At 34.3% G+C, this 24,915-nt stretch overlaps 1 protein-coding gene across 1 annotated transcript in view; it reads left to right on the forward strand.

Moving 5' to 3' along the window:
* Nucleotides 1-24,915, forward strand: part of LOC104326957 (formin) — a 143,447-nt gene that overhangs the window by 72,810 nt on the left and 45,722 nt on the right. Inside the window, exons 7-12 of the mRNA XM_009931799.2 lie at nt 3,618-3,679; nt 4,411-4,499; nt 9,041-9,170; nt 10,658-10,804; nt 13,852-13,911; nt 15,848-15,968. Coding sequence (XP_009930101.2) covers nt 3,618-3,679; nt 4,411-4,499; nt 9,041-9,170; nt 10,658-10,804; nt 13,852-13,911; nt 15,848-15,968 — 609 coding nt within the window. The remainder of the gene's footprint in view (nt 1-3,617; nt 3,680-4,410; nt 4,500-9,040; nt 9,171-10,657; nt 10,805-13,851; nt 13,912-15,847; nt 15,969-24,915) is intronic.

Genomic DNA, 24,915 nt, shown 5'->3' on the forward strand with positions numbered 1-24,915 from the left:
AAAACAGAGTATGTGAAAAATCTGTGCAGTAGGGAATCTGTTTTTAGCAGTTAAATTAATTTTTTAAAAGTGAGTCTGTTAAAAACCTTTGGTACAAGTTTATATTCGAAGCAATACTCTTAGTATGTGAAATGTAGTTGGCAAGTATTTTTATGCATGCCTGTTAGTTTGAATGCGTGATGCTGATCTGTTTTTTGTCCTAGCTGACGGTTATTATATCCTAATGGGTGCAACCCTGCACTAATGATCCTGGTGTATATAAATTCTTCTTGTTGTGAGCAGACACCATGGGCCACATAAAAATGTTTGCCTCAATTTCCCTGCAAAAAAGGATCTCAGAAACCAGACTTGGCCAAGTAACAGATTTTTAAAGGTAGAGGAACCCAATAAAATTACCAGCTTTTCACAGCATGAGTCTACTTCCTTTCGACATATTGTGAGGTGTAGGTGAAATATTCTAACTGAACTGACAGTGTAAGAAAGACAGCTAACTAGAAAGCGAGATAAAAGTAAAAACCACCAATGATGATTGATATCGTAATAGCTATTAATTGTTTTGGAGCCTCTTTTGTAGATATATGATACTTCACATATATTACTTACACTTATGTGAGTCTTGATATAATGAGATTTAATGCAGTAGAGTATCACAGTTAAATTCACTGTATCAGGAAGGGCATTTTGAAAATCTTAGCAAGATTTTTATTCCTTTTAATAATGTTAATATACATATGATTAAAACTGGGTTTTGTCTTTCACAGAAAAATTAAGAAGCTTTTGTTACTTGTAACTTTACATGAAAAGTAAATTAATAAGTTTCTTTGATCTAGTGTAATAGAGGTTTTTCAACTGCCCCTATTCAAGTTAATTTATACAACATACTGCGAATGTATTGCACATGCCGTATTTTAAGAAGAATATGAAGAATACTAAGACACCTGTGAATTTGGGGATTTCTTCCAACTTTCCAAATTCAGTGTTTCTTTTTTAAAAAATGGGCCAATCTTCATAATTCTGCATGTTTTCTTTTTTGTCTTCTGCTCCAAATGTGTATGGCATCAATTTCTATCAGTTTGGATGAGAAAAGATATAAGGACAAAGAGAAAAATATTAAAATACATAAAGGTGAAATAAAGGAGTCTGCATGGATTTTGGCAGTACATCTGACTTTTGGGGAGTGTGTCTACTTACATTAACATCCTAAGATGTCCAGCTGTTATTGAATTGAGTAATATGGCTAGATTTTTAACTGTAGCCTGTGCATGAACATTGCCAATAATAGCAGAACAGGTTGTATCACAAGTACATCAGAAAATATTTTATAGGTACTTTTATAGAGTCACGTACTTGTCCATAACAGAAAATAATTTATATTAAAGTCTCTTAACACTGATTATTTTTAATTCTGTTATGTGTTAATTTATCAGACTGTATTTTGTTAGTTCAATCTCAAACATTTTTTGTTTATCGTGATTTCAAAACAATGCTGATTTGTTGTAACTGGTGTTGAGTACAGAAACATGGACAAGAAAATATAGCATTAAAAAACACTTTCTGATTTTGGAGCCTTTTTTGTGACAAATCCCTGACTGAAAATTCCAATTAGATGTACAAATCTTGATATTCTTATTAAAGTTTTCTTTTTTTCAAACTATTTCCTCTCATTGTAATAGTTCTATACCTAAAAAATCTACTATTAATTACATGTTTTGCATTTCTAGTATGAGTTCAAATTACCCCCAATATGTTGCTTTTCTAGATAACTCTGGACAAATAAATTTCTGCTTAGAAGCAGATTTCAGAATATTCTAAAATAGGATGAAAGTGAAACCACAAGGGGAAGTTTTTGAACTACATATGTGTCTTTTAAAATCTTGACAATTAAATATACTGGACTGTGGAACCATTTTCCAATAGATTTTCTGGCATCTTAGGTTCTTTTGAAATTTCATTGCATAATACAGAAGATAATGCAACTCATGGAACTCTTGTAAAAGACCCAACAGATAATCTCAGAGATTCAATCTCTAACAATTTTTCTTTAGACAAAAATTTTTGTCAAACTCGGTTGTTTGGGCTTCATATTTGGTTACACTCTTGAGATTTTTTTTAATCTTTCCAACAGGACAAAAATGGTTGGAGATACTGCTTTTTCTTCTACCAGTACTGTCTTCTGTATAATTCTTTACTTCTAACCAAGGTGTAATGTCAACAGATGGAATCATAATTGACAGGCAAAATTTTAAAGCATTCTAAATGTCATTGGACCTTTTAATAAAATTAACTAGCCTGCCACAGAGAAAATTTAGTAGCCTGCTGGTTAATTTCACAATGTAAAATCATGGGGTAGGTGGAAGAGCAGGCGAAAGCTTATTACTTTTAAATAATTATTTAAAGATGTGTGCCTTGCCTCTTTCAAACATGGATTGCAAATGCAGCAAGAGCTTTTAAAATCTTGTCAAGTCACAAGCAGTCAAGTTTCCTTTGAAGAAACATAATACAGTTGAAATTAAAAGTTATCAGGTACTAGCTAATGATGAGTCACTCGTTCTGTGGAAAACTGGTAGAGGCCGTAAGCTTGATTCTTCTGGGATTAACGATCCCACTAACATTTAAACGTAAGTCAGGAGTTCAGAAATTGTGCCCAGTCCCAGTATGAATCTTCATGAAATGCTGGTTTCAGAAAAATTAAACATCCAAAGTTATTTCTATTTGGTTGTGCATCTCTTAGCTTACTGGAATTTAACATTAGAGACCATTAGAAACCACTGTGAACCAATCCTATTTAGTTTTTAGAAGAGTCCCAATACATTGCCTAACTTGTAATGGGATTTGCGAATGTTGGAAACACCTAATGCCATATATTACAAATGTAGTAACATTTGGAACTAAGATAGGAAACAATTTGAGACTTTTCATTTTTGGGAAGGAGGCATAATTAATCATTGAAGAGTATACTTTAGGTGTGTCTGTGTGATATTTAAAAGTATTTATCTGGAAATTGTCATGTGGGTAGTTTTCTAGTGGATAAGGCTAACTCAAATGTGAGCTGCTCTATGAAAATACCTTAAAAATCTGTAGCGCAATCTTCTGTGCTTGCAAATTTGCAACTTGCGAATCTTGCAAGTTTGTCTGCCTATCTACTTCCCAACATTGCTAGCCCCAAGACAAGCAGATCTCCCTGTTTCCGTATCTCCCTGATCTCCTATGCACATAAGGAGACCTAAATGCCCTAACTCTCAATTCCTTCCTATTCAGCCTTCTAAGCTACCATGAATTCTGTGGTATTCAGCATCTAGTATCAATTGTTCTCATGTTCTTCTGCCTGGCCAGCTATGCAATCAGCTGAGTACCTGGCAGGTCATATCTTTGCTGGGCATACTTGAGAGGAAAAGTAGAACTCTATTCTCCTGAGATAGAGTTTGTATTAAGTTCTTGCAAGAGTGCTGTGATTTGAAGTCAGAACAAAAATAAAGTGCTGAAAATAATGAAATATTAACTGGATACAAATATGTCCTGTAGCTAGGTCAGATCTCTTTAGCAGATTTATCAGGAAACAGAATTGAACTCTTTAAGTATGTTTTCTAGCATCTAATTTGTGATTGTATTCTATACAGCTATACTGTGTGTTGATGACTCTATAGTAGATCTGGAAACACTGGAAGCACTATATGAAAATGTAAGTAAGCTGGGGTAAAGCTGTGGCTAATCACCATAGTATTTTAGACACAGAATAAGTAAAGTTTCATTTTATCTTGTCATTTTAGACTACAGACATTATACAGATAAAGTCTTTAGGGAATTTAACAATAACAAAGTAAGTAACATTAAAAAATATGCATTGACATGCTTATTTCTCTTATTGACTTAGTTCTTAAATGTCAGAAATTTTAAACGGTTAAAATGTAACAAAAAGTGTAACATCTATCAGTGTTCGCTCCTGAACTGCCTGAAAAATACTGTCCTTACTTAAGGCCTATTTTGTTCTAACATGCTGAATTTTTGCCATTCAGGATATAAGTGGTTAAAACAGTTAACTTGGGCTAGTGCATTGCTGTCCTCATTCAGGTTGCTCTGTAGACTAAGTATATGGCATTCATGAACTGTGTGACTCTGCAGTTGCATGAAAGAATACATTTACACTTGGCAGCAGACATATCAGAGCTACCTCTCCCACCTAAACTGTGTGAAGCACCCTATAGCAATATTTGCAGTGCTGTGCTCTACAAGGATGTTCTGCTTTGTGGCCATTGGCAGTAAATGGCAGTGCAAGGTACTGAAGGATTTTGTCATGGATCTTTATGCCTCGCTTAATGTTTCCCAATAAAAATATAGTTGTTACTTGCAGACAAACAGGTAAATTAGTAATTTTCTAATTTGTTATTAATTACTGTATGTTAATTCATTTAGAGAGCACAAAATGATGAACTGGAGAAAATCAAGCAATATTATCAGACTTCAAAAGAGGAGGAACTGAAGCTTCTGGATAAACCAGAACAGTAAGTTTGTGGGTTTTTTTTGTAGTATTTTATCATTATATATTACAGTCCTTTTCTGATATGTTAAAAGGGATATTGCTACCTGATTTTTGGTAGGTAGTTTTTTTTGTGTATTTCAAGGCATGAAGTAAACTTTGCCTTTAACTCATAACTTTTTTCAGACGTGACAGGTTTTACTACATCAACTTGGACCACTAGAATTGATGAAATATGTAGCCTTGAATCAAGAAAAAATTCTGTTCCCATTCTCACATTTGCAAAAGGCTTATCCTTCCCTTAGAGCTTTTAGGGCTAAATTAATATGTTGTAAAGCAGGCCCAGAATGGTTTTCGTTGTTGATTGTTTGAAAGAGTTACATAAACAGAGGGTTTTGACTGTTGTGGGCAGTGACAACTGTTAGGATGAAGAACTTCTTAAGTGTTGCTCCTTCTGTTGTAATAAACCTTAGATCAATGTGAGAATCACAAGAATCCTTGAGCAGAATGGTAATCCTGGGTTTTACTTTAGTGTATGCATTTCATTTCAGATTTTGCCCTAACAGTGGTATTTGTCTTCTGCAGCTTTGCTACTTTCCCCTTTGTACTTCCATCCTCTTCTTCTAATCACAGGCAGATTTCTTGCCCTGAGGCCTCTCTGCCATCTTGCTTCCTTCCTCTTCTCTGTTTTTGTCTTTTCTGTGGCCTTTTGTGTGAGAAAGGGTAGGGGGAGGAAGAACTGAAACAGCAGAGATAGTGTATGATTGGTTGATGTCAGTATTACATTTTCATACCTGTTTTTCCCATTAACGTGTTAGTGTTGAAGAGCAGATTTTTTTTTTTCACTGTGACTGTCCACTAGGGAATAGGATAGTGTTGAGAGATGAGGCTGTCACTCTTACTCCTGATTAAGAGTGGCTATCATTTTTGAGTGAGACTTCAGAAGACAGGTATCTGTAAAGTGTATATAGTAGCTGCTTCTTGTGTCACATATCCATGGCTTTCATTTCATTGGCTTGGGGCATAAGAATACATTGTGTGATGCTGATGTTCTCCAGAGCTTGAATCTTTGGCAATTTGTTTTCTGTATGTCTGAGTGAAATAAATATTAATGCATTTTGTGTTCTGGGGAATATGAATCTTCTAGAGCTGTGGAGTTATAAAAGGTTGTCTGTTTCTGTAAACTATAGTTGATCTTAATTAAACACAAAGTTGGATTTATGCTATCATTGTTCCATAATTAAAAGTAAAGAACTGTAAATAAAGCAGTTACGCCTGATCATTCAGAGTGAAATAGTAGTGTCAAAGACAAACACTAGAATTGTTACTTTTTGTGTTCTGTCTGCAAGTCTTAATTATCCCATTTATACCCTATTATTAAACTACATATGTTAAGAAAACTAGCTTTTTAAAATGTTGCCTCAAGGGTGAAATAATTTGCTGATGATAGTAGATCAGGTGCTGCTGGTTTTGTTGTCTAAGTCAGCCTCTAAGTCAAGCTAAATGCAGAACTGGAGATTCTCTGGGCCTGTACTATGCATATTAACTCCATAAAAGCTTAAAAACAGACAAGTGCTCAAATAGTTTGTGTAATCAAACATATTTGCTAGAGGGCTTAAGCGTCATGTATTTTCTTCAATGAAGATCAGAACAAAAGTGCAAACTAGACTGTTTATCAGATGGTTGCAAATACTAGCAATAGGCATTCATATAATGAAACCATTGAGGTGAATTCACTGAAGGGAAACCTCTGCCATTTTTAAATGCAAATAGAAAGCTTTAGTGGTATCACTGGTGCTCTCCTGCAAATGTGGTTTAGATTTGTTTTGCTGGCATGTTAAATCTGCTATTGTTGGCATAAACTGTAAGTATGACAGCAACATGACAATACCTTCACCCTAGATTGTGCTTCATGATAATAGTTGTTAAAATGTTAATATTCATTAACACGATAAAGATTTATTGGCCACAATTTGAGGCTTTGCTAGCCGGATACAGATGCTTTAGCTAGTATCCAAGACCCTTTTAGTTGTAATATAATCTCTGTGAAGTCCTCTCTACTGTGAAAAAAATACTAATGAAGGAAATACTAGCAAAATACAGTACTGAGATTTTCTGTTTTGTATGTAGTTTGAATTCAGGAAGTAGTGAGCTATTGATAATGGCTGTCCAAGTAATGCCTTTTGCTTCTCTTTTGAAGACCAGGTTCTGTTTTCACTTTAAATCCTGCTAGCGTACTTAGAAGCTTGCAGGATTGGATACACCTTTTTCCCCAATAATTATTTCTAAATTTTATTTTCTTCGTATGTGGATAAATGTCAACTGATAACTAGTTTAGCTCCACAGAATCAACCGTCTTCATCTATCTTACGAAAGAATGTTCTGTTACACTAACAACATGGTAGTATGCCTGACTTGAAAGTACTCTAAAGTCCTTTACTACAATATTCTGGTAGGATAAAAGTTCTCAAATAAACGCATTTTTTATTTACAGTTTCTGCAGGAGAGGAGTAAAATGGACCTCACAGAGATAAATAGCAAATTGTCTATGTTTACTTTAGGCTGTAAATGTAGCAATGAGAAACCCATCAGAAAGCTATGTCACAGTCATGTCATCATTACTTTAAGTCAAAATTATACTTTTCTCAGACTAAAATTGCAAAAATGTCTGAACTGAGAATATTCTTTACCCTCTTTTCTCTCCAGAAGTTTTGTCCACCTGAACTGGTGGTTTATCTTTGATAACCACAGATTCATGCCATGACTTTGTGTTTAGTAACTACATTGGTAGTCACTAAGATTCCTTTTTGTGATAGACTTCAAGTGTTCTGGCTGGATATTTACATTGAATACTTTGAATTCCAAAAGCTGGAGAAGTTTTCTTTTTATGCTGATGCTCTTTCAACTCTCAGCACAATTATGTTGTATTCTGATGACCAACATTGTTGTAGATAGTTCTCTCTTCAAGGGAAGGCAAAAATATGTGTCATTTGACTTTTTAAATTTAAACTTTGAAAATGTATCTATATTAGAACTTCAGTGAAGCGGTTTGAGTTTTTCTTTCTTTTGTTTCTCTCACACAAAGTGCGAAGTATGCTCTTTTTTCCTGGCAATACCATTCATTCCCAATAGGAAGCATTTTTATTAATACCAGCTTGGCATTTCTTTTTTTCCCACTGCTTAAGCATAAGGGCCAAGCTGGGCCTCCCCAATCCTTCTCTCAAAATAGATTTTTTCATCAGGCAAGAAAGGAAAAGAAAGGAAAAAATGGTATTCCAATTAAAATGTAGTATTTCACACCAGCCACAGGTGCATTTTGCTGATTTTTTTAGACAGTCACTATGTATTCAGCAAGGCATTGCATGCATGAGAAATTTGTAAAGCACTTTTGAAGGTAATGGCATTATTTATTATGAAAAGGAAATAATTTGGAGAAATCAGATGTATTGGCTTAAATAATTAAAATAAATTTAATAATATTTTAAACTAGTGATGGTTCACAAAATTTCCCATAGTTCAGTGAGATAGAAGAATATTTACGGCATCGCATTAAGGGGGATCTAAGGATAGCTGTAGAGAGGAGAGTAATAGAATGTTTCTAAGTTGATATTAGAGCAAAAGACAGCTTGTTTCTGAATTTCAAGAAAGGATGTGTAGCGCTAAAATCCTGGACTCAAAACCCCCAAAGCAAATTATGCAAACCCTGTTATTATAAGAAATGCTAAAATGTCTTTTATTGTTTAGCCAAGCTACTAGGTTTTAAATTGAAGAAGAGAAAAGGGACGAATTACTCATGCCTTTGAGATCCTTTCATTTTGTGATACCCGAACTGGAGCTGTTGAGTATGCTTCGCTTTATTTTTATTTACCAAAGAGTTACAGGAAGAAAGCTGGAATAGACCAAGGAAAGTGTATATATGAGGACAGATAAAGAGCAGCTAAAGAGTTAGTAACTTTGCTGAACAGTGACTGGAGAGAGATGTAATCTGCAAGTATTTTAGAGCTAAACTCACGGCTAGGTGTATTACTGTAAAAGATGCTGCTATTTAATTGGGGGAGTAGTGCAAATTAGTAAAACAGAATTGAGGCTGAGCATCAGAAGGAATTTTTTGACAGACGTTTTGTATTATGAAATAACCTTGTAGCAATGTATTGAGTTCCGTACTTCTGGGCACATTTTTAAGGGAAGCAAAAACACACGAGTGAAAACAGTAAATAGTGTTTCTCTAGTTCTTTCCGTTTCTTTTTCTTTATTTTTTCTTAGCCTATGATCTAGATTAATGATTCTTCTATTTATTACTATGCAGCTGTGATAGTGGGTTAATGGATTAATGTGATAACAAATAGTCTTGCCTTTTTCTTGATATTAATAGAATTTCTTAACACATTGAGCATAAAGAATGTAACACACAAATTTCTGTCACATATATAAAACACAAATTTCTGTCAGATTTGATTCCAAGTAGGAAAGATTATATGTGTATTTCATGATACTACATCTTTGATCCATTATGTACCCACAGATAAGAAATATAAAGATTCATTAAAACTCTTTTTTTTCCCCCAGATTTTTGTATGAGTTATCTCAGATCCCCAACTTCACAGAACGAGCTCAGTGTATTATCTTCCAGTCAGTTTTCTCTGAAGGGATAACATCAGTGCACCGGAAAGCTGATATCATAACTCGTGTTTCCAAGGTAAGTCCTAATGAAAGCTAAATAAAAACGTAAATATATTTTAGAGTATTCATGCTTCTTTTTTCACCACAAGTGATGAACCTCAAGCCTGGTTATTGGCTTTTTAGGAAAATAAAAATATGTTAAAGTTTTTAGCTCCTAAAAACTTTAGAAAAGAGGGAAGGTGACTTCTGTGTGGTGCCCTATGCTCTACATAGGAAAAATTATTTTTATTTTAATGTCAGATTTTTATTACTTTGCACATTAAGTAGAGTAACAGATAATCTCCATAAAACAGAAATTAGATAGCAGACTAGCTTAGTACAGGGCCTTGTAAACTTTTTTTTTTTTTGCGGATCACTGTTGATGCCGTCAGCAATAGATGCCTAGCACGTTCATTACCTTATTACTTTCCCCTGGTATCTATACATTTCTGTTAACCCTGATACTGCAGAGTTTTTAGTACCTGACCAAGCTTTACCTAAGATTTCTATACTGTGAATGATTAAAGGCAAGATTTTGAAATTATAACAAGTAAAACATGAAAAGTACAATGAAATAAGAATTAAAGCAGAAGTGAAATAGTGACCTAAAGGTATAATGTCTTGGCCAGGACTGGGGTGGTGGGTTGTTTTTTTTTCAATTTGAAAATTAGCTTTTGATTATCTTTGCTGCCACGAAGTACCCATGCGCTACCCCTTTGGATTTCTTTGCATATTCTAACAATAAAAATAGTTACTTAGTGTTTCCTTTCCAAAGCAGATAAAATAAGGAATCAGTTCTGTATGAGACAGGGAAAGTGGTATGGTCCTCAGTTTACTTATGAGGATGTCACACTACAATTGGTTTATCCAATGTGTAGTATAAGGCTACGTAGTTTAGAATTAGGCCTGTGGCCTCAGATTATTGACTGAAAAGGCAGATGTCTTTATATGTAAATGAAAATAATTGATTGGTTCTCCACTGTGTTTCTAGATTTCATTTCTGTTTTGAGGCATAGTAATTTAGTCCCTAGCCTTGGTATATCTGCACTAAGTATGGATCCAGAAATGTGAATTTCCAGAGTACTGGGACCAATGAGAAGCAGACTGAATATGACAGATGGGGTCTAACCTAGTGGCAGCAAAAATAGCACATCTCCATTTGACTGTGCGTTATGCAAATTCATTATAAATCACCTTGCCTGTAAGATTTTTAAAGGCTACTGAGAATGTTTAGTAATCTTCTTCCATTAATCTTTTTGTCATCGTCATCTACATAATATATGATGCTGTATCATTTGCTTTGTATGGATTAAGTTAAGCATAGTATCTTGGGCAGATACGGTCTAATAGATGCTTCTCTGAAATATTTGGTTCTTCTACCAGTTTTAGTTTCCTTTCCGTACATGGGTAAAAATACACAAGAAGCAAAACCTCTAGCAAAAAGAAAATTAAAAAAAGCTTTTTTGTATTAGCAAGTAGAATTTTTGTGCCGATGGAAGTTGCAGACTAGTATCCGTTTTCCAGGCTTTGCTGAACATGACAAGTATAAAGGAAATTTTAGGCTTGATTCTGGCTTTTGGAAATTATATGAATGGTGGGAATAGGACCCGAGGTCAAGCTGATGGATTTGGTTTGGAAATACTCCCCAAACTGAAGGACGTCAAAAGCAGAGTAAGTACTCATTTTTAATTAAAGATAATTTTTCTCAAGTGACCTTTTTTGTTCCATCATCTGTCAAAAGTTAATCTTTTCTTATTTCTTACTGTTCTTGCTTGAGAGAGCAACGTACTTTGTACCATTTTCTTTCTTTTTCCTCCCAACTTTTCACCTCTTTCTTCTGCACATTTCCATATTCTCCAGTTTGTCCTGCATATTTCCATAATCTCCAATTTCTCCTCTTTTGTACTACTAGGATAATTATCTTATGTGAGAACTTCGGTTTGTCTCTCTTAGTAGTAGGGACTTAATTACAGTAGGTTAGAGAGAAGTGAGAGAGCACAGACTGCTGAAGTCTTTTCCAGTAAATGTCCCCATTCTTTTTTTTTGCTCTTAACTTAAGGTAGCTTTGTGTGAGCAAAAATGATTTAAAAATCGGGTTTAAGACCAAAATACCATTAAAGGTTCAGTGTAGCATATACACTGAGGAGTTATACATAAAAGAAATAAATATATATATAGGATTTTAATCCTCTTCAAAGAGGTGTGTCAGACCCAACAAGATATTTTCAGTCTTTTTTTTAATTGGCATTTAAATAGATGTAGAGCACGAATTCTGAACAGCATGCAGAAGAAAATGTTCACAGAAGGCAGTAAATTATTTTGTCAAAAATTGAGAACCACTAGCACATTTTTCATTAGTCATGCTGGGATCAAAGTCAGGCTCAAACAAACTCTGAACACCTTTTGAGATGAGGTTGCTCTGCTCCTTATTTCAGTAGGGCAGAGGAGGAGGTGCTAGATGATGTAGGCAGTGGAAGCACTGCTCAAAGTCATTCTCTGCCTAAGCGTACCTAGACACTATAAGGACATATGAAGCAGCAAAGAATAGGAGGTATTTTCTGCTGATGCTGGTACAGATTTGGAGGGTGAGAAGAAAACCTGTTCTTTCATGTTCTTCCTCTTTTCCTACGTGAAGTGCTGTCTTGAACTATAAGAAAAGCAGATTTTAACCATTTGTTCCCAGTTATGTTTCTTGTATGTAGGAATGCATTTCTGAGACAGGCAATGTCAGGAAAGCAGTATGTCTGGAGAGCTTTTTATTTGGACTTGACAGTGTTAGGTTTACAGTTAGACTCAATGATCTTAAAGGTCTTTTCCAAATGAAATTATTCTATGTTGCAGATTCTTGCTTTTCACTGCAATGGTTCAGCTGTTGCGTATGACCACTTTTCTTCCAGTCCTACTCTATGGACAAGACACAGTACAAGCTGCAGTTGACTAGATTCAGGCCAAGTTTCCCAGTACTCAGGTGTTCGTTGGTTGGCCAGCTGACATGAAGAAAAATGTAAAACAGCTGGGCTTTGCTTGACTTTTTTCAGTAGAAGTACTATTTTTAGTCTCGCTCTCCTATCTAACCATAAATTTGTAAGAATTTCATTATCTCTGGGACTTTCTAGTTTGGCTGAATTTAGCCAACACGTTCCAAAATTATGAGTTATGAAAAGGAGTGACAGATGTACAGTGTAATTGCATAATACTTGTTCCTTAGCAAAACAAGCTAAAAAATAATTACAGTATTTCCTGGCAGACAAAATAAATATATTATTATTTTAGACTAGCCTCCAAAATATATAAAAACTCAAAAGGGTCAGCTGCTACAGACAGACAGGAAACCTCAGAGATAATTGGTAGACCATATTTGCAAGGAAGAAGAATGCGGGGTCTTGTGTATTTGAACACTAAGGTATCATTCCTGTGCCCAGTTATTCCCTTTTTTGGGAATTGCCAGCAAGCAATATTGCATGTAGGTAAGCTGAATTCCAGGAGCCAAGGTAAAGTGTCAATGTCAAAGATCTCTCATTTCACATAAAAGTCATTTGTTGTCATATAAGTCTAAAAGTTACTTTATACAGAGTTGTTTTTCTTAAAACACTTAAAATCTCTGTGTTTTGTCTGCTCAAATACTCTTTAAACCAAAGTAATAGGTTTGATAGTTTAGCATATAGAAAGTATAATAGCAGGTGTATTTTACTCTAAAGAAGCAATCAAATGTTCATGGGTCACCTCAGTGCCTTTTTGCAGAAGACCTGCCAACAGCATCTTCCATAAACTGTTATACAAACAGAGTGACTTTATCTGCACAACAAACTTACTTAGTTAAGAATTTTGCTGATGTATGATATTAATAAAATATAACATCCTGCAGGCTCTAATGTAGGCGAGGCAGCTCTGTACAGGAAGACAACAGACGTTGTTCACATTCATATGTTTGTCCTGATACCTGTGAATACACAATATGAAGACACATCCAAAAAAACTTCAAAGACATTCCAGATATAATTCCTTATATTATTTCATGTTGTTGAACAGTACCCTGTAATGTATAAGTCACAGTTTTACACTTTTCCTTTAGTTCATCTGGCCTATGCTGACCCAATAACATGTAATAAAATAAAATGATGTTGTGTACAGTTGTTGTGTGCAGGACTATGGAGATGGTGATTCTGCAAAGTAAGTATTAAAATTTGTATTTACAGGGCAACAGGGCATGAAATACAAGTCTTCGATACATGCAGTCTGGTTTTATATTTGGAGTAAAATATGAAAAATATCTATGCCTTTTTCAGATCTTCATGATAGATAAACTGAGGCTAGAGGAATCAAGAAATTCAGTTCACCTTAATATAGCTAAGATGACTGTAATATTTAGTTAATATCATAGTCAATAATAAAGTTATTAATTAGTATTATTATTCAAGTGAATATTATTATTTAGTAATCCCTTATATTATTAAAAAAAGATACAGGGGCAGCTTCTTCCGATGCATGTTTTCTTACCTAGTATTTAGAACCAAAAGAGGCTCTAGTTCCAGTGGTGGTACAATCAAGCCTATTAAGATTGATTTTTTGCTCAGTAATCCTAAAGCGGAAGATATTGTGAGTCCCATTTCTCACAGCAACATAAAATAATAATGTATTTATTTTGAAGTAGAGTAAGTTTTCACTCACCTGAAACAGTGTTAATCACACATTTTTAATAATATATTATTTTTTCCTAGGATAGTGGTATTAATCTTGTGGATTATGTCGTCATATATTACCTACGCCATTGTGATAAGGTAAAAGATTTATGTGATGTATCAGCCTCTTCAGAAGTGGGTTTCTTTAAGAGATTGTAAATGGGTTCGTATTAGCTTTTTAAGAATCTGAACACAGTAGCTCCAATGGAAAAATAAAATCCATTTCTTCTGTTTTCTTACAAGAGTTGTGGACCTCAGGAGACCTGAAATTTGCTATGGGTTTTATGATAGGACTTTGGAAAATTTTCCATGAACTGTGAAACTAACCACTGCAGGCAGCTGCCTGTGGCTGTTGCAGACTAGACAGGTGGTCACTCCAGTCCTGTCTTCTTGCATCCTGGTTACGGTAGCGTTGTAAGTCTTGTTCTGATGTGGTAATAATGGAAGATAGAAGCGTGACTTCTCTCATGGCAGTGCAAGGACAGGTCCGTATTTTAAGATAGGTGAGTTAGCAGATGGGGATGAAGTTAGAGATTGAAAATAAGGGAAGAAGTGTGGCTGCTGCTTTGGGCAAATTACATTTATGAGGCCCTTTGGTAGACGTCAGCAGTGCCCAAAGTTTTTGAGTGGTAAATTTGAACTATGGGCTTCTACATGAAAAAGTCACTGTTAATTGATTTTAAGTATAAATTGCTTCTTTCTGAGAGTAAGAAGATGTCTTTGCCTAATCTTTGAATCTAAGACTAGTGTAATGTTTCATGGCCCTATGTTTGGTTGAATACAAGTAATTCTTTTTTTTTTCCTTCTCGCCCTGCCCTCCCCGCCCCCCTGATTCTTAGTTAAGGATATTGAATTGATGAGCTAGTAGTCTGGAGTATTTTTTTTCAGGAGTAAGATTCAAGTAAGTTAAGACATTTGCCCGCCAATGGCAGGGGGTTGGACTAGATGATGTTTGAATATCCCCTTCCAACCCAGATCACTCTATGATTCTATGATCTCTGACATTGGAGGTTCTGTATGTCAGGAGCCTGTGGAACAGCTCCTGGGACTGAGCTGTAAAGGAGATAAAAAACTAGCAGATATGTAGATTTGTAGTGGTTTTCCTTTTTCTTTAATTCTTTTTCTTTTCTTTTTGAGCAGGAAAATTAAGTGTCATTACTTTAACCTAAGTACCAATCTTGTAAAAAGCCTCATAACAAAAGCAACTTCATCTAGCCTGTAATGTTTCTCATTTCTCAGGGTATCAACATATGTATTCTTTTTTCCTTTTTAATAATGCTGAAACTAATGCTTTCTAATTATTATAGACCTGTGCCTGTGCGTAGGTAGTATTTTAAACTCACTAGTATATGCTTACACACAACAATGTCATATTAATACCATTTTTATACTTGTTAAATTTCCACTGGACATAGTGCTTTGAACCTTGTAAATGTTTTTGTTTTATTTTGGTTTACTTCTGATTATTTTTTTTCTTACTGTGCTAAAAAGAAGTTATATGCTTAGGAGTTCCATACAGACATTAACCAATGTGGTTTATTTAGCTGCATAAACCTTCAACTGTGTATTTTTGTCTGTATAAAATACTTCAGGCAATATATAAATATTGTTTTCAATTTATGCTTATAAAGTGTGTGTATATTTAATGAATTGGGAGAGAGCGAAACCACAAACTTCTGGCATAAGATCACATGTTCCATTAAAATCAGCATTCACGTTATCTGTTTTTAAGAAACTTCTAGTCCCTTATCTAAACCTTTATTAGTATAAAATCAACTGAAATGTTGTGAGCTCAATGTTGTTTCATAGTTTAAATTGAGTACAGTTTGCTTTACAACATCTAAAAGGAAGTTTCAACACTCAGAATAGTCAGGTTTTCATCTTAAATGATACATATGTTGTTTTACCAAGAATTATTTAAAATAGGTTATTTTTGCAGCTTTATAATATGACATTTCAAAAAAAGTTATTTATTTCACTGCAAATGCATTCAGTTTTCATAGTGGTCTGTTTGTTTGTTTGTTTGTCTGTTTAGGAAGCAGGAACAGACAAGAGTATTTTTCCTTTACCAGAGCCACAGGATTTTTTCCAGGCCTCCCAAGTTAAGTTTGAAGACCTAATAAAAGACTTAAGGAAACTGAAGAGAGATCTAGAAGGTAACTGGGAACTTTCACATTTGCTCTGCTAACAACAAAGTGCCATTTAAAATGTGACCTTTATGAGGTTTTCTTATTGCTAATTAGGTTTATAGTGTTGATTCGTTTAGAGTTTTTACACTGTGGCACAAATTACATAAATTAGAAAGAAAAAAAATTCAGCCTCATAACTTAATAAAAATGAAAGTAAAGATACTCAAAAGTAATTTTCCCTTTTATAATTGCAAGGGTCCTAAAGAAATCTTTCTGAAATTGTCTGTAGTTATGCGTGAATTTTCCTCGGGCTTCTCCAGAACTGTGTGTTTAACTGTAGATATCTGTTAGTTCCATAACATAAATACTTTCTTCAGTACTTGTATAACAACAATTTAACAGCTACAAGGAAGAGTTAAATACTGTTAATGATGTAGAAATAAAGCACAGCTTGCCAAGGCACAGCAAAGGAAAATGGAACGCTCCAGTTGAAAATATTTTCACTCTGGGACATAAAATAAACATTTTAAAATGTTTATTATAAAGAGGGTCTCAGAAGCCCAACTCATCTATCCATCAAGGTACTGAGTGGAAATAAAGTAGGAAGGGTTGTTCTCTTAAGTGTTCCAAGCAGTTTCATTTTTATTTTGTGCTTCATGTGACTTTCCAAAATAAATCCAGCAAATGATGACTGCATATTTTAAGCTTGTCTTTTTTGTTAAGGAAAAGTTGCTATTTTTACTGAAGCAGTTTTGTGTAGAAAATGGACTTAAGGGAGAGAATCTGCATAAAAGCTTATTAAAACTTCTCCATTTACATTTACATCTCTGCATCAAAATGGAAGAGTCCTTTTAGAATCAGAGATGAACAAGATGATTGTTTTTCATTTTTTTTCGCTGTAAGGCAATGAAAACCCTTACAAAATAAGTTACTCTTACAGTTAGAAATTGCTGGATTAGGTCAGTGCCATATTTAGGATAGTTTCAAAGGTTAACGGTGGTAGGAAAGTATCAGTTGTTGTTTGTTCGACCCGGGCATAAGTTAGTGCTCTATCTCCTCTCATCGCTTGGCCCTGTAAACCCCACGGCCTGCCCTCTTTCGGGCTAGTTTGTGCAGAAACATGATCTGTGTTTGATCTTGTACTTTTTCAGTGTGTAGTGCTGCTGTCATGCATCTTAGTCTTGCAGGATCTGCATTGAGGCTGTGACATTCACATCATATTTGCTCTACATTGCAAAGACACAGAGAGTAGGAAAAACTAAACAGTTTAACTCTTAAAATAAGAAGTGCAGCTTTCTTGTAATCACCGATTTCTATTTTCTAAAACAAATTTTTGTAGGTATTTGTAGAAAATCTAGAAAAACTGTTATGTTGTGGTGGTTTTTGCATTTCTGCTTTGTAAAGATGTATTTGAAACCCAGCCAAACCAATTAACATATAAAGTTAACGAGAGCAAAAATTTGAAACAAAAAAGGTGGTGGAAATGTTTTGGGATGTTGGTATTTTATCGCTTAGAAATATGCAGCAGAATTCTAACAAGCATTCCTGTGATTAGTTTTTCTTTTATTTAAACAAAGAAACACTCATATAAAAATGTTGTATCTCTTTCAAACATTCCTTTTATTTTTTTTCTTCAAACGTTCCTTTTATTTTTTTTCTTCAAACGTTCCTTTTATTTTTTTTCTTCAAATGTTCCTTTTATTTTTTTTCTTCAGATAATGCTGCATTTTATTTTTAAATCAAAATTTTAATTGAAGGGGTTATAATTTTAACACGTACAACAAAGATTTGATGAATCTCTGTAGTTTATAGTAGCCATTAAAAAGTTGTGGCTGCTGGCAGAATACCAGTGAAAGTCTAAAGCTGAAACAGATGTGAGTAGCAGAAACCAAGCCCAGAGAAGCGTCGGGCCCAGCTATCCAGACAGGCGCAGCCCTTCAGATGTAAATAATTTGAACAATATTAAGTGGGGCTGCCTGTGTTATAGGGTACATTGGCTTTATTTCACAGTTTGGTTGGCTAGGGTAGTCTTGAGCAGATTACCTTGGAAGTGGGATGAGGCAAAGGTAATAAATGAAAGAGGAGTTTTCTTGCATGCCATTAGGGAATGAACTAATGCTCCTATTAGTGACTTACTTTTTTTCAGATATGTGCAGAGTGAATAGAAAAAGGAAAATAACACCTCTAGTGCTTGAGATGGCAGTTTTGATAGACACTTTTGTTCATAGTTATCATTTAGTATTTAAATATATTTTTGCTAGTTTATCAAGGCATCCATTTATCTTTCTATCAAGGATATTAACATAGGAAAGACTGAGTTATCATGAGTGGCATGTCTTAATGGTGTCAAACTTTGGTTTGAAATACCTAGACACTGTGGAACCAAAAGTTCAAATCTAGATGGAGCACAAACCCTTTCATCCTTTTCAGGTAAACAGATTAAGTTCCATACAATTTGCTATTTTGAAGTCTTTCACATTAGACTTTAAAGGAACAGGCTAACCTTAGTCTAAAGCGATTAGACAAAAGTTTGGCTCAAAAGTTCAAACAAATTTTTGGAGAACCTTAATCCAGCAGGTTTTTAACATGTATTCCAGAACAAACTGTGTAATCATGAGCATTTTTAGGTTAAAAAGAATGGTAAACAAAAATATGCATTTAATATAGGCTTTTAAGCAGAAAGAAGTGCAAAAAAATGCAATATTAAATAGTGAGATAAAAATTTTAGACTGAAATCTGGTTCCACTTTAAAGTCACAGGAAAAAGAAATATTTTCTGTAAGCTCAGGTTTTCACTCTAGGTCTGTATAGTCAGTGTATTTCCAAGGTTTTCAGATATTACATAGTAGCATAAGCAGATACATTTATTCATTTAACAGCTATTAGCTTTCCAGTTAATCTTGATTTGAAAAAAAGTTTTTGCTTTGCATCAATATTTGAAGATTCTAAGATAACTTATTCCTTGTCTAGGGCAATGATTTCCACGTTTTTCTTTCCCTATGACCAAACATAATTTCCCTTCTAGTCTGGACAATGCCACTTGACTGGTATTCTTCTGGAATAAGCACAGATTATTTGAAATATGTGATCATAAGAAGATTTTTTGAAAGAAAGCCACTTTACCAAATGATGATAGCCTTGTATAAGTTCTGCCATGAACCTTTTATTAAGCTCTCTCCAAAGTTGAACAATCTTAATTATTCAAAATTAGTTGCACTGTAGATTGTTTCCGTCTGTCATACTCATTGCTCTTCTTTGCAGTACATTTTGTAAGATTTTAAAATGCTGCTCCATCAGTCAAAAGAAAGCGTTATTAGATTCCTTGTATCATTTGCTGTCATGTTCATTGTAACTTTTTAGTATTCTTGACCTAAACAACTGAAAAAGCAAAGGTATTTATTGAATGGTTAAAAATGGAAATGAAGATGGGTTCACTCTGAGTACTTTCAAGAGTCACACCTTTATTTCTCATAATTAATTAAATTTTCTGTGAGATCATAACATTCTGATCCCATTGAAAATCCACATAGCTTTTGCTTCCACATTCTCTCATGACCACCAGTAGAGATATTGACATTTTCATACTAATGTTTTTTCAGTACTGTGTATATGTTTTAAATTTTTACTAACAACAGAGTATATATGAGTATATATATAAGTGTTTACACACACACACACATGACTGAAAGGAGATAATTTAATCTGAAATAGAAAGAAAACTTCATGGATCAGCTACCTATAATAATCAGTTGGATTTCAGTACTCCAGGAGATGTGATTTCAAACTGGAGTCCGCTAAACGTAATTGTTGACAGATCTGTATATTGCATAATACGTTACCTTCAACTTTTCCATATTTGAGTAGTGGAACTTCATCAAAACTTCAGCTTATGGCAACCCCATCTTGTAAAATTTTATAATCCTTATAAAAAATATTAAAAGGGAAGCAAGTAAAACTATGCATGAAAAGTTGAGAAATGACAATGTTACATTGGCTGTTTTCGCGTTGGTTTTTATACAGAAACATTACGGGTATCTTAAAATCATAGAGAGATGCAGGTTGGTCGGTTGGAAGGTACCTCTGTAGGTCCTGTGGTCCGAAGTCTTTGAGCAGAACTAACTTCATATTTAGATCAGGTTGTACAGGGCTTTAGCCAGCTCAATTTGAATATGATGTTGGAAATTCCAACACCTCTTTGGGCACCTGTTCCAGTGCTGAATAACTGTCTTGAGTATTTTTACTTATCCCTTGTGAGAATTTCCTGTGGTGCAACTTGTGACTATTGCTCCTTTTTCTTCAGATGTGCATTTCTGAGAAATGCCCGGCTCCATCTTCCCTATAGCTATGTGTTCAATAGTTGAAGCAAAAAACTAGATCCCCAATTAGCTTTCTCTTCATCAGGCTGAACATACCTGGTTTCCTCTGCCTTTTCTTCAAGTGCTTCATTTTGTTTTCATTCTTAAACGGCGTGGCAATATATATAATCTTTTTCAGATATGAAGATGTTATTATATATATGCATGTGTATATATATATGTTCTTTTATATAGAAACACATTTAATGCACTGGATATGACTAGCATGGTGTTGCTGTGCAGATACCACCATCATAGCTAATTAACCCTGTCTCTTAGCATGGCTGATTAGACCAGACTGAACTGTTGCATCTACATTACTCTCATTCAGTACGTCTTTGGGGAGCTCTGTATCACGTTATATTGCAAAGTGGATATGTGTTAAAAAATTAAGACAAGAATGAAAGAGATTTGAGAAATGAGAAATGGGTGGAGATTTAAAAGGGTCCCTCAATTCTCAATTCTTGCAGCCACTGTCACTATAAAAAGAGACAAGGAGGAAGATGCAAAAAACCAAAAATAGCCAGTTCATGCTCATGTTAGACTAAAAAACTCTGATTTTCCAGATTTAAAATACTGAATATCATCTGTTTTTATCACAGAATTTTATAAAGGAATATATTTACCAATAGGAAAATATACAAAAGCAGAAAAGTTTAATCAGTATTATTTACAAGAAGTTAATTTAAAATTCCTACGTGTGTGTTGCCATCAGAGTCCTCAAGCCTAGTTAAGTGTCTTTGCAACAAAATGTCCACTAATTAACTATAAACCATTTTTGTTCTAGAGATTGAGAGATGTTTTCCATTTATGAATTGAGACATTTTGGTGGATTTCTGTGTAACCATAGATGGAGAAATTAATTGATGTGTTACTATTTATTCAGTGGTAATTATATATTTTGTTCATACATAATATGACCTTAGATAAAGTCTGTTTTATGGAATAGAGTTTCAGTATAATCATGATACAATAATTATCAATAGGGCAACAATTATGTAGTTGAGAGGTTTTGTCTATTGTTTGATTTGCTCTATGGACAGTAAGGTTACTGGATCACATAATGAAAATTCTTAATATTATATCAGTTTGAGTGTTAACTTTCTAAATAATTTGCTGGGTCAACAGGTATTTCCCAGTAAAAGGTGATTGTTTATTCATTACAGGAGGACAGTATTCAAAAAAAGTATCAAAGGAACTTTTCTAAAATATTTTCAACCAATCGAAGCCTTAGTCTAATTTAAATGAAATATTTTAAGTCAATTTAACAGTGAGATTTTGACATCTCGGTTGTTCTAGAAAAAATTTCGTATCAGGAGCAGAGAAGTTGTGTGATATACTTTCTAGGATCTAGTGACTAATCTTCTTCATGTTAATTATACTTTTAAAGTTTAAAGTTAACCTTAAAATTTTGGCAGTGCAGGCAAATAGAAATTTGAACTGGGTGGTGGAACATGAGGAGACAAATAGGTGCATGTGTTATATCTTTACACATTATCATAAATGGAGCATGTTGGGTTGTATCTGGTGAATGACGCTATGGTTTTGCACTGTTGAGCATTTAGATGATATACTTTGAGGCAATGCAGAATGGTGTGAAGGAAAAGAGCGAAGGAGAGCTTCATACAGGAACAGTTATTTTGTTTTCAAGAGTTGACCAAATGACACACACTTCCTTCTCAGAGTTCTCTGACCTCTTTTCAATAGTCTCTTGCCTCAGCAGGATGAGAGAGATTTCAGTTTGTTTTGATTTGGCAAAAATACAACACAGGCATTAAAAAACACGTTTTGCATATGTGCACTGGATTCTATTTTACAATAAAACTAACATTTTGACAGTGTTCTGTTGGTAATGTTCATATAGGAATCTATTAGGTGGAAATTTTCCTAAGCGGATCATTTCTTACAATTCCATTACATCTAGTTTGTGATAATAGAGAATAGTTTTAATAGAGAATGGTTTTAATAAGACTCAGAAATATAATAGAGAAGCAAAGCAATGATATTTTAGAAGAGTTTATTCCCTGGAAGCAGATGTCCACATGTGTGCACAAAGGCAAACGAGAAAGCTTTCTGTTGGTTAAACAATGGCATACTGTTAATTTTTTCTTTTATGTTTTTTTCTTTGGTTAAAGAATCCTCAGAAATTTCTTGTTAAAAATCATTCTGCAAATGTTAAGATTCTAAAACGGATCTTGGAAATACCACAGTTACGATTTTCTGTGCACTTTTCTGTGTGCCCTTGTATATAAATAAATAAATTTGTATGTGCATGTGTGTATTAAGCATTAGTTACCTAACTATGTAGTATACATCTGGGAGCAGATAGTGCACATCTGGGAACAGGAGGAATATTGTCCCTATCAATGTGTATGATGGATAATGATGTGGATTGTGTCAGCTTTTCCTCTTTGAGGGAGTATGTAGTAAAAGAAAAGGCAGATTTCTGCTAGAATTGAGTCAGATACATGTTTACTGTCAACGATCAAAGATTGAAAGTACATTAATTCAGACAGCGGGATACAAATTAGTAGTAGTGAGGCTGATTAGTACTTTGAGAAGTGTTCCTACTAATATTGTGGATAGTTTATGAATTTACATGATTTTAAATCTAAGAAGAATGCTCTAGCTGAACTAAATCCATAAACTTCATAGAAGTATTAATCAGGTGGAACTTTATGATCTGTCTTTCACAGAAAATCAGAGATCCAGCAGCACAGAGGGAAACAGGAGATCACTTGTCCAGCCTCTACAATTTCAGCTCATAAATTTACTGTTTCAGCCATTGCTCAGCAATTCTCTTCTGTCTGATCCGTTGTTCAGTATGCCAAGTAATAAAGTGTTTGTGTGCTTGAAAGGTCTTTTTTTTCCCTACCACTGTAAAAATCTTAGCTCATCTGATTAACAATATTATTATTGCTTCTTAAAAATTTTGTCTTCCTCTCAATTAGCCTGACAAGACTCTTCAATTTCAAAATATTCATTTTTTTGTACGGTTCAGACAGAAGGGAAATGTTCCGATTCCTCAGCGGGTTCTGCTAACACACATTTCTACGCTCCTGACATATCTTAATGATATGCGGAGGTCTGTATGTTTGGATCTTGACATTAAACCAAAACTTTCTACTAACTGTGTATGCTGAAATCAATTAAGGAATCTTACAAATACTTGACTGGAAAATTGTGAGGGTTTAGTCATTATATTCATTTATATGTGCTGTTCAGTCCCTTGCAGTATGCTTCTCTGTTGAAGGGAGCGCTGAATGTAAACTACCATTTCAGAGACAATACAGTAACCAGAGTCTCAGATATGTTGCTATGGTGTGAATAATATTTAGTTTTACTAGCGATCTTTGTTCATTTTGTTAAATGTTTAGGAAACAATCTTAACAGAAAGGTTTTAAAATTATTTTTATAAAATGTTGATACACTTTGACAATGCAAAGAGAAAAAAAAAAATTTCTTTTAGGTTGGTTGAAACTAATATAGGCCTGACGGTTCCTCTGCATGCCATCAAGTACTGTGAAAGTTCAAAATGTTTTTAAACTTACAAAAAAACAAACAAAAAACATTAACAAATCTTAAATCCGAAAGACAAAGCCAGAATGTCGAATCGAACTTGTGAGACTGGTCAAGATGTCTGACTCTCAGCTTCCAATAAAATTCTGTTAGAACAGGTGAAGTTTACAGGGTGTTCTGTGTGCCACTAATTCAATTATTTCGCTTTCCACAGCTCAGGACTTATCACTGAAATGCTTTTCTGTCTCATTTATACGTGAGAGCTTGAGCAGCTAAACAGAGACTTATTTCTGTGTGTCACAAGGAAAGCCTATTTCAAACAAAGATCAGACCGTTTAAAGTTTTACTTACCAGTTTCTATCCTCTGAAATGGTTTTTTAAGAAAACGAAATTATTAATGAGTGAAGAAAATAATGTGCATAGGAGCACGTTTCTTCTTCTACGTTACCCGAAAATAGCTTCACAGAACAGTAACTATGCAAGTGATTAATAGATTAGAATGGCGTATTTAGTTTTATGTGTGCTAACACTTTTTTGCATTAAATTGTTGACCTTTATTTAAGACAATAAAAACGAGGCTTGGGGATAGAGTACCACCACAGTTTGATTCTCTTCTACATTTTTCTCAGATACTTGTGTCTCAGAAATCCTCACACCCCACTTGGCATTTCCCTCTCTATTTGGTTCAAAGGCTTCTGTATTAGTCAGCCCAGCTCTAGCTAGGGTGTTAGTGCTTGAACCTTTGTGTGTTGCTGTCAGTGAGATGTGTACTGATTATCAGTGTGCATCCAAAAATGCAAATAAAAATACTGTCTCTGAAACTTTTCTGGGTCAGTAGCAGCATAACTACTTGCAGTTAGAAGCTGTCAAAATTCTTGTACTGTACTCTGAAGGAATCAAGATAAATCTCTTCCCTTCTCCACATTTATTTAAAATTCTATCTGAAAAAAGCACATTTACTTGCAAGGTTATAAATAAGCACGAGAGCTGTAGATGGCATAGATATAATGGACTGTAATAAAGCTAATATTATTATGTGCATACCTTCAGTAAATATGTATCTAAGTTGAATGTAATAACAAAAGAATATAACCAAATCCT

The sequence above is a fragment of the Opisthocomus hoazin genome, chromosome 7, assembly GCF_030867145.1.
Source record: "Opisthocomus hoazin isolate bOpiHoa1 chromosome 7, bOpiHoa1.hap1, whole genome shotgun sequence".
In the NCBI taxonomy this organism is placed as follows: domain Eukaryota; kingdom Metazoa; phylum Chordata; class Aves; order Opisthocomiformes; family Opisthocomidae; genus Opisthocomus; species Opisthocomus hoazin.